The sequence below is a fragment of the Gambusia affinis genome, linkage group LG06, assembly GCF_019740435.1.
Source record: "Gambusia affinis linkage group LG06, SWU_Gaff_1.0, whole genome shotgun sequence".
NCBI lineage: Eukaryota > Metazoa > Chordata > Actinopteri > Cyprinodontiformes > Poeciliidae > Gambusia > Gambusia affinis.
The window spans coordinates 31553131-31563391 of NC_057873.1; the positions used below are offsets into that span (position 1 = coordinate 31553131).

The window sequence follows — 10261 nt, forward strand, 5'->3', positions numbered from 1 at the left end:
AAAGGATTTTTTTATTGATTGTTTTTAGTTGCCTCTGCAATGAAATCTTTGCCTGAAGTCTATGTTTGCCCATGTACACCAGTCAGGAGTATTAATCATAACCTGTCAAATGACCAACAGTCTTCAAATTTTCCTGTCGTTTAAAAAAATAACCGGTGAAATACAAAAAATATCCAGCACTTCTCAATTCCAGTCCTCAGGCCCCCCTGCTCTGCATGTTTTAGATGTACCTCGACTCCAGAGCAGCTGATTCAAATGATTGCATGACCATCAAGAGCTGCAGAAGCCTGTTAATCACCCACATATTCAATTCAGGTGTGTGGCAGAAGGGAAACACCTAAAACATGCAGGGCGGGGGGGCCTGAGGACCGGAATTGAGAAACACTGAGTTAACCCAACCTCTGGCTGTTATTGTTAAAGATGAGGTGGTTGGACCTTTTCGCATTGAAGATGGGCTCAAAATCAACTCTCAAACTTTCTGTCAGCTTTTTTGGTCTTCTTCAAACTGTGGTTTAGTCAAAAAGACTGATTTTTATGCAGGACAATAATCCATCACATGTATCCAGGAACTTCTCTGAATGGTGTTAAAAAACTTCATACATGAAAAACATTTGACATGGCCTCCACCTCACCTGAACCCAATAGAGAGCTTCTTAGAGTGGAAATTTCTTGCAAACAGTCTTTCTCTAACAGTATAAGAACTGCCCCAGGTGCTTTTAAACATGCTATTTTTAAAATGCCCCAGTTTGACTTTTCAATTTGATCTAATTTTAGAACTATTTCTCATTTACTTTTTCTTTACAAAATGTTTGAGAAATTTTTTAGAATGTCTTGGAGTCAAAAGGCATTCATGGAAAATTCCAATCAGGTTTCAGATTGAGACACAAAACTGAGACTACCTTATTAAAATACATAACATTACTATGTTCGACAGCAAGTGCCCTGTTGTTCTGGTTCTACTGGACCTCACAGCAGCCTTTGACAAGATGGACCATCAAAACACTTTGTTGGTATCCATTGCACTGCACTGACATGGTTTACTTCCTCTCTGACAGAACATTCTAGGGGGCTGTGAAAAAGTTGAAGGACAACAGGGGGGAGATCAACTTTATGAATCCCATAATGCAGCTCTTGAGGCTGATGTGACAAAATGCACCCAAGCCTTTAAACCAATGTAACAACAAGTCTCCACGGAGATATACGCAAACAGATCTGCAAGACACTTTTGTCGTATTTGACAGGCTCACAAACTCTCCTGTGACTGTCCAACTGAACTCCACTCTTACATGGCCTACTTCATTGTAGACAAAATGTAAAAGATTAGAGGTTTAATCTACACATCCACACTAAATCCAGTACCAATATTATGCCCAAACATAAATGCAGAAAAAATGGCTCAGTTTCAAATTCTTAACTATAAAAGCTTAGAAGAAATAATAAATGAATTAAGCTCTTCTTCCTGCTGTCTTGATATCATTCCCACAACTTTCCTTAAGAAAGTTCTGCCTGTCATTCCATGTCATCTGATTTAAATAGTAAACAAATCCCTCTCATAAAGTGTTTTCCACAAGGCTTTAGAAACTGCATTTATCAAACCACTGATATAAAAGAACAATCTGGAGAAATCACTACTACAGAATTACAAGTCCGAGCATGAATCAAGACATTAACCATTAACACTAGACAAGCAAGCATAGCTGCAGGCCAACCACAAGACAGCACAGCCCAAAGCCTGAGTCATAGAGCAGAGGTACTGACCTGCACTGACCCTTCTGCTCTGTTCTGCAATGTGAGCTTTAGAGGTAGTGCTATAAAAAAAGCAAAGGATTCAAGAGAGAAAGGTTGTTATAAAGCTATAAAATCTGTGCTGAGAGAAAAAAAGCTAGATGAATGAGGCCATATAGGTTAGACATTGATAAAGCTAAACAGTTTCTTCCTGAACCACTGCCTCCCCCACAACAATCCTAGAAGTCTGAAACTTGATACCAGTCGTTCACTACACAAAGGAAAACTGAATGCTGCAATGCCCCTAATAATTGCTAATAAATGAACGAAAGTTAGCAATTAGCACATCTAAAGTTCTATCTCTGGTCTGTTGTCATGATCTCAGTTCCCCTTCTATGTTCCACATTACCTTACAAACATAATGATTTGCCACCAGGAATGTGATTTATGAAGCCTGAACCGGATTGCTGGTGCTGTTTTTGCCTCTATATTTAGCACGTTTGAAATGGAGGTCCAAGTTGGCATATAAAAGGACAGAAGAGAGACGGAGAATGAGAGAAAATGTTGCCTGTTAAATATTTGGAAGATTTAAAAAATGTAAAACAAAAATAATGAAATATGGACAAATAATGTCCTCCACCAATACCAATTTTGAACTGCAGGATTACTGAATAATTCCAGCTCACCATCACCTCATGGCAGAATAAGTCTGGATTCTCTGCAGGAGCGCATTTTCACCAACAGACACATTGCAAAGTGATGTCATGAACACAAGACTGCATCAAAAGTATGATCACTTATTAATAATGGCAAAATAAAAATAATGCTGTAACAGACTGAATGTTCCGTTCTTTGTGGTGAAAAAGTTTGCATATTTTTTTGGACTTGAATCTTGATGCACTAGTGGAGTTTTTGTCAATCAGTTGCTATGGCGAGAACTATGCTACACATAGGGCAGTTGCCACAAAGACTGAGAAAATAGAACATTGAGTGGTTTTGAGTTATTCTTCCACAGTTCTTCTGCATTATTTTCCCTTTACTGTGGCACACTACTAAATTAATAAAACCAATGTCTCCAGTTTTATTTAGTTAGTGGAACTGTTCTACCACGGCAGCACGGCTATGGATGGTAAGTAAAAGAATCATCTTTTTGATTTCTGGATGTAAACAATAACATGTAATGTGTGTATAGCCCACAAAAAGTGGCACAGATTGTATTAGTCTGCTACATGTTCCACAAACCATATCTGTGTTGCACCGATCATTGCAGCCAGACTACGGACAATTTTTATGCAATTAAACAAAAATGAGAAACACCACAATTAAATTCAATATTGTTCTGTCATTTAAAAAATGAAACTGAATATAAACAGCCACCAGAGACCAGAAAACCATCACAGAATCAAAGTTGAATTCTTTCTTCACACTACAAACCATTTCCAAGCCGTTATATATTTGCCATCCCACAGTTACAACAGTGGTCAGAAACTGTACAAAATATGGAACAATTCATTGATTCACCAAAACTGATTCAATATTTGGGGAAAAAAACAATTATGAAAATTACTTAGATTAAATAATGTCCATATTAAAACCTAATGGAGGGAGCATCAAGATTGGGTAGAATCAGTTCTATCCAATCAGTTCTACAGTGGGGCAAAAATGTATTTAGTCAGCCACCAATTGTGCAAGTTCTCCCACTTAAAAAGATGAGAGAGGCCTGTAATTTTCATCATAGATATACCTCAACTATGAGAGACAAAAGGAGAAAAGAAAATCCAGAAAATCACATTGTCTGAATTTTAAAGAATTTATTTACAAAATATGGTGGAAAATAAGTATTTGGTCAGCTACAAACAAGCAAGATTTCTGGCTCTCACAGGCCTGTAACTTCTTCTGTAAGAGGCTCCTCTGTCCTCCACTCGTTACCTGTATTAATAGCACCTGTTTGAACCCGTTATCAGTATAAAAGACACCTGTCCACAACCTCAAACAGTCACACTCTAAACTCCACCATGGCCAAAACTAGAGAGTTGTCAAAGGACACCTGACACAAAATTATAGACCTGCACCAGGCTGGGAAGTCTGAATCTGCAATAGGTAAACAGCTTGGTGTGAAGAAATCAACTGTGGGATCAATTATTAGAAAATGGAACACATACAAGACCACTGATAATCTCCCTCGATCTGGGGCTCCACGCAAGATCTCACCCCGTGGGGTCAAAATGATCACAAGAACGGTGAGCAAAAATCCCAGAACCACACGGGGGAACCTGGTGAATGACCTGCAGAGAGCTGGGACCAAAGTAACAAAGGCTACCATCAGTAACACACTACGCCGCCAGGGACTCAAATCCTGCAGTGCCAGACGTGTCCCCCTGCTTAAGCCAGTACATGTCAAGGCCCGTCTCAAGTTTGTTAGAGAGCATTTGGATGATCCAGAAGATGACTGGGAGAATATCATATGGTCAGATGAAACCAAATTAGAACTTTTTGGTAAAAACTCTACTCGTCATGTTTGGAGGAGAGAGAATGCTGAGTTGCATCCAAAGAACACCATACCTACTGTGAAGCACGGGGGTGGAAACATCATGCTTGGGGCTGTTTTTCTGCTAAGGGACCAGGACGACTGATCCGTGTGAAGGAAAGAATGAATGGGGCCATGTATCGTCAAATTTTGAGTGAAAACCTCCGTCCATCAGCAAGGGCATTGAAGATGAAACGTGGCTGGGTCTTTCAGCATGACAATGATCCCAAACACACTGTCCGGGTAACGAAGGAGTGGCTTCCTAGCCAGTCTCCAGATCTCAACCCCATAGAAAATCTTTGGAGGGAGTAGAAAGTCCGTGTTGCCTAGCAACAGCCCCAGAACATCACTGCTCTAGAGGAGATCTGCATGGAGGAATGGGCCAAAATACCAGCAACAGTGTGTGAAAACCTTGTGAAGACTTACAGAAAACGTTTGATCTCTGTCATTGCCAACAAAGGCTATATAACAAAGTATTGAGATGAACTTTTGTTATTGACCAAATACTTATTTTCCACCATATTTTGTAAATAAATTCTTTAAAAATCAGACAATGTGATTTTCTGGATTTTTTTTCTCCTTTTGTCTCTCATAGTTGAGGTATATCTATGATGAAAATTACAGGCCTCTCATCCTTTTAAGTGGGAGAACTTGCACAATTGGTGGCTGACTAAATACTTTTTTGCCCCACTGTATGTTTGTGTCAGCTTTTCTGTTGAACTGCACAAGCATGTGGTCTCATCTGTAAAATGATCTCTACTAGGGGTTCAGCCAGCCCAAGTGTTTTTATCTGGGCTGGTGGCACACCTGAGATTGATGAGTGATGCGTGGCGTGTACGAAGCAGAGTTTTGATGAAGAAAAATAATTGAACGTATGGTGCAGGAAGCCTCTGGAAGATAAGAGTACCTTCACCTCGGGACGGATCCACCCAGAGGGGAGCATTGGAGGTTTTGGCCAGGATGAAGTTTTTGGAAAACCAGCTGGATGCTAAATAATTTTAGCACCGAGAGTTACACGCCTGCTAAGACCAAACGCACACACCCACTTTCTCCAAGTGTCGGAAGTTAAATCAGACCAAACTTTTCTTGTTTCAGCTTAGCTAGAATTATCAGCATTATTTCTATTTGTTATATGCCAGAAAATTTGACGAGAACATTATTTAAATTTTCTTTTAATCTTAACATACATTTGGTCATCGTTTTAAACTGTATGACCTGAGCTAAATGTTTTTGGATTCCAGAACCAAAGCCAAAGACCTTGTGTACATGCTGACTGAAACTGGTAAGACTGACATTATCCAGTTAAACTGCCCTGCATCCAGATGGGCTGAAATGCACCTCAGCAAGGAAGAAGTCTTTACTTCAAAAGAAATATAAAAAGCCGGCACAGGGACAAAGATCTTCAGTTTTGGAGACGCAAAAAGAAACTTCATTTTGTAACGTTCTATGAAATCAAATGTTTACATACGTCAGTGTTTTAAACTGTAAGACTTGAGCAGGAAATACTTACTCTTGGCCTCCCTGGAGTTATCTGGTATTTGGTATACCCAGCTGCCTCTGCCGGCTAATGCCTCAGGGGTTGGGGTTAGGAGCTTTTAGGTGCTTCTCTTTCCCAGTGCAGGACCATTCTTGCTTTCAGGGTCATGTGCAGCTTCCAACCTCAGCTTAGCCTCTCTGGGCTAGAGACTGCTACTCCTGTGATTACTGCTGACCTACCCTTGTGTCAGGTGTTCAGGCGACTCAGTAGAGGTGTTTGGTTTGTGTTTGCCTGGGGCTGCTCTGGCATTCAGGAGGTGAGGGAACCTGCCTTTTTTCCCCGTGGCCCCTGACAGTTGCAAGGTTCCAACTCTTCTCACAGTTTTAATTATTATTTTCAATTTCACACCTGCTTCGCAAACACACACCACCAAGATGCAAGCATATTCACTTCTATACAAGTAATCTAAGTAGCTTAAGGTCAAAACACACAAGTTCTTATTTATTTTTGTAAGCTATCTACTTAAATGCTAGATACAGTCTTGATTTAATAAAGTCAGACATGAAATAAGGATATTGCATTGGACATCCTTTTGGTTGAGCAAATGACTTTTAATTTACTTAAACTTTTAAGTTCCCTGCCACTAGAAGACAGCCATATATAACTAAAGTTTCAAATGAAGATGGAATGTTGATTCATTAATATGTAACGGAAGATCAACATACCCAGTCCTGATAAAGAACTCTGTGAATTTGACACCATTTATCCCAGAATACACACTCTTCAGAGCAAGATACAGACATGAAAAGCAGAATGTATGCTTCAAAAAACATGACAGAACGTGATGTTCCTTAAAAACCCCTGCATTTCCTTGTGTCTAGACACAAGGTGTGTTTTAAATACTGCAGCATAGGTGGGAAAATAGAAAAGAGAGTTCCAGCTGATTTAGCATCTAATCAAGTTAACCCAATTGAGCAAGAGTTAAAATGACCAATATGATGCCAGGGAAAACACCAGAATGAAAACATGTATATAGGAGTTTTAAATCGCCTAATAAATAACTATTCACTCATGATCAAAATTCATGAGACCTGCTGTGACACAAAAATAAAGCACTGAATTGTCTTATTTGTACATAGCAAAGCTGGATGGGCTTCTGTGTTGCTACAGTGTTAAAGAGGTTCTCTGCTCTGTGTTTGCAGGGCAGAAAAGAGGCAGCTGGTATCAAAATCATTTAACCAAATGATACGTGACCGACTTTATTCCCTGGTGAAGCCCTTCCACCCTTAACGTATCACTTTTAAACCGCCATTTCTGTCAGTGTTTTGTTTAGTTAAGCTAAAAAAAAAATAATAATAATTATTCATACGCAAAGCAGATTTAAGTTCAAGGTTGTTGCTTTTTTTAAGCACTGTTAATGTTTTAGAGGGATTCAACCAAATTCCTGTCTGAGAAGCTGTGGAGGGAGATTAGGATGACAAGAAAGGAGGTTGACAATCTCAAAAACTTGGAGCTCTTCACCAAAGACAAATCGCCCGGAAACCTGTAGAAACATTATAAAAGGATTACCATTATATATATTTTTCCATTAATTATTGAGAAAGGCCTTCATAGGAAGGCCTCTATGTTCTAATCAAATGTTATTGAAAACAGATTTTATGTACAGTACAGTCCAAACGTACTGTATGTACACAAACAAACCTGCAAATTTATTGTATTACTTTGGAACCAGCCTGCAGTTTACACAGAAAGATGTGGATCACATCAAAGCAAAAAGTGTTAAACATGGTGAACGCAGTAACTGGCTGCAGTTGGATATATTTAAAGTTTGTGAGCCTTTTGGCAATCACCAATAGAAAGCAGAAAGCTTGATCCACTTCCTGCATCAAGTGGGTGGCACAGAAAAGCAGGTGCTACCATATGGGTTCTACTACAATTGATAGTAGCCACACTGGCACATTCACTAGAAGAAAGAAACACACCCAGTAAAACACTTTCATTCTATTGGTTGAGAGGTTGCCAGCTGACGGTACTTTTTGTTTTGAGAGAGAGCAGAAAAGATTTTGCAAGTAAGCAGAGAGGCTCAGGAGAAGATTTGATCCGAGCAGAGAGAAGTTTTGAGCGCGAGGTGAAATGTTTGAGAGAACACAGAGAATATGTGAAAGTTTTGAATACAAACATTACAAGTTTTGAGAACAAAGACATGAAGTCCTGCTTTCAGACTGAAAATGTCTGAAAATGTGTGCTCTTGACTTATGGCAGTAAAATTCCCCATTCACAAACCTTACCAAATCTCAAGAATGAATTGTTATTTTAATTTTACTTTGAAAGTTATTGAAGCTTAAAATGATCTTACTGGGAAATCTTGTTAAAAGCATTGAGCTCAGTTTTATTATATCTGATTTAAATCTTGACTTCTGGATTAAAACTGTTTTTAGCTTATTCCAAATCACCAAATGTTTATTTTTGTCTCTTTAGATGAGACACTTCTCTGGTTTCTGTTGCCATGTAATTATCCCCAAGCACAAAATGAATTTCTGCAGAACTCTGAGGTTGTTCAGCAGCCAACATGCACAAAGAAACTGTAAGAATTCCTGGCAAAGCACTAAAAGAGTGGGCTTCAAACAAGGTGTGGTGCTTACTGAGCTAAATGCTTCACAACACCAGTAAAATCAGTATTATTAATACTTTAAAAGTATTAATAAATTAATATGTTAAAAGTCAAGAAATCTAGTTCCTTCTACTGACACTTTGATTCACATATTTAAAAAGTGACTGAAATATCCAAGAAGCTCCGAGTCAAGAAAGCTTTCAGTAAGTTACAAGTGGTTTGAACAGACAATGTTATCTGTTTCAGACAATTACACTTGAGCACACACCAGCAAACAATCATCGCTGTACATGCACAGCAAGTCAATCAACACAAAAGAGGAAGCTCTCCAGATGTGCAGCCTTTTACTGCGGTGGGGGCCTCACATTGCATTTTGCATATCAAGATTACAGCTCAATGGCAACACACAGCCAGCTTTAAAAAGATACCCTTCCTCTTTCCAAAAGGGTGGCACGCAACAGCTTAGACACTGGTCCCAACGCAGTTCCACAACAGGAAAAGATGTCTTTCTTTTTTCCCCATCACAATCACTAGCATTGTGCATGTATATGTTTGTGTGTGAATGTGAATGTGGTACAAGACTTTGGATGGTATCCACCTGCAGGATGACTTGGAGATGCCTTTTAAATTCAAACCATTTGTATTGATAAGAAAACATGGGTCATAATCATAACATTTCTCTGATTCAAACACCAAAACTCTGAATTATGGTTTTGACACAATTAACGTCAATGTCTAACAGATAAGCCCAGTCAGAAGAATATGGGTTAGAAATATCAAAACCACGAACAAAAAAAATTGCTTCTGCGTTGCTTAGCAAGGTACCTTGTAACAAACTTAAACAATGTCTCAAAAATGACCAAAAGCTGCAATGGATTAATGATATTAGAAGATTTACACTTTCTATGACGCTCTCATTCTCTCATTGTCTGAGTACTCAAAGTTCAACATTTTTAAAGAAGTACAACAAAAAGATTGTACTCTGCTCAGCTGGCTATGACAAATTAGTTTACATTACAAAGGTGAAGCAGAAACAGACTGGTGTACTTACATTTTTCCCAGTGCATACTGTTTATCTGGACAAAATATCAACAGTTAAACTGAAGAAAATCAAAGTGGCGGGATGACTGACGTGCTTTATAACAGCCTGTATCTGGCTAACAACCCCCAGGGACTTTGCAGCTTCTCTAACCACAGGTCTCCCCCTTGTACCAAGTTTCAGTCTTCATGCAGTTCAAGCTGACAAAAAAACCTACAGATCAGAAGTGTTAATGGAGAAACAGAACTAAAGAAAAAGTTACATGGCTTAAAAATGTTAAAAAATAATGCGACAGTGAATGAGTAATTGAATGAAACAGCCTTTATACAAATATTCTTTTACGTACATCCTTCCACTGGTTGTCTGATCTTGGCAAGTTTGCAGAATTTCAGTTTCCCCAAGATGGGCTTTTAAAAAATAGCAAAAAAAACAGAAATAAAAATTTAAAGATGTTAATAAATGCAAACAGAACACAGTTCCAGACCTAGTGCTACGACTGAGTAATGTCTGTATTAGTCAGCAGAGAAAAAAGCGTCACCAGTGCCTATTGATCATAAAATACTCAATCATAAAATGGTAAATGAATTGTACTTGTATAGTGTTTTATCAAGTCCATAGGATCCCAAAGAGCTTCACACTAGGTTCAGTTATTTGCCCATTCACACACACACACACACACACACACTAATATGCTGATATTCTGAATAGCAGCCACAGTCTGACAAAGGAGAGGCTGCCTTTCATAAGGACCACTGGGACCTCTGACCACCAGCAGCAGTTTTGTGTCTTTCCCAAGGACAGAGACGGACAGACATGATAAATGTGCAGATTTATTGTCAATAAAGGTTACAAAAATAAATTTGTTTAATGGAAAAATGCCAA

At 38.8% G+C, this 10261-nt stretch overlaps 1 protein-coding gene across 2 annotated transcripts in view; it reads right to left on the reverse strand.

Annotated features, from left to right (window-relative positions):
• LOC122833114 (POU domain class 2-associating factor 1) overlaps positions 1-9440 on the reverse strand; it is a 34006-nt gene extending 24566 nt beyond the window's left edge. For both annotated transcript variants that reach the window (XM_044120423.1, XM_044120422.1), the window contains exon 1: positions 9392-9440. In XM_044120423.1, the coding sequence (XP_043976358.1) occupies positions 9392-9407 (16 nt within the window). In that variant the 5' untranslated portion in view covers positions 9408-9440. The remainder of the gene's footprint in view (positions 1-9391) is intronic.
• Positions 9441-10261: the final 821 nt, after the last annotated feature.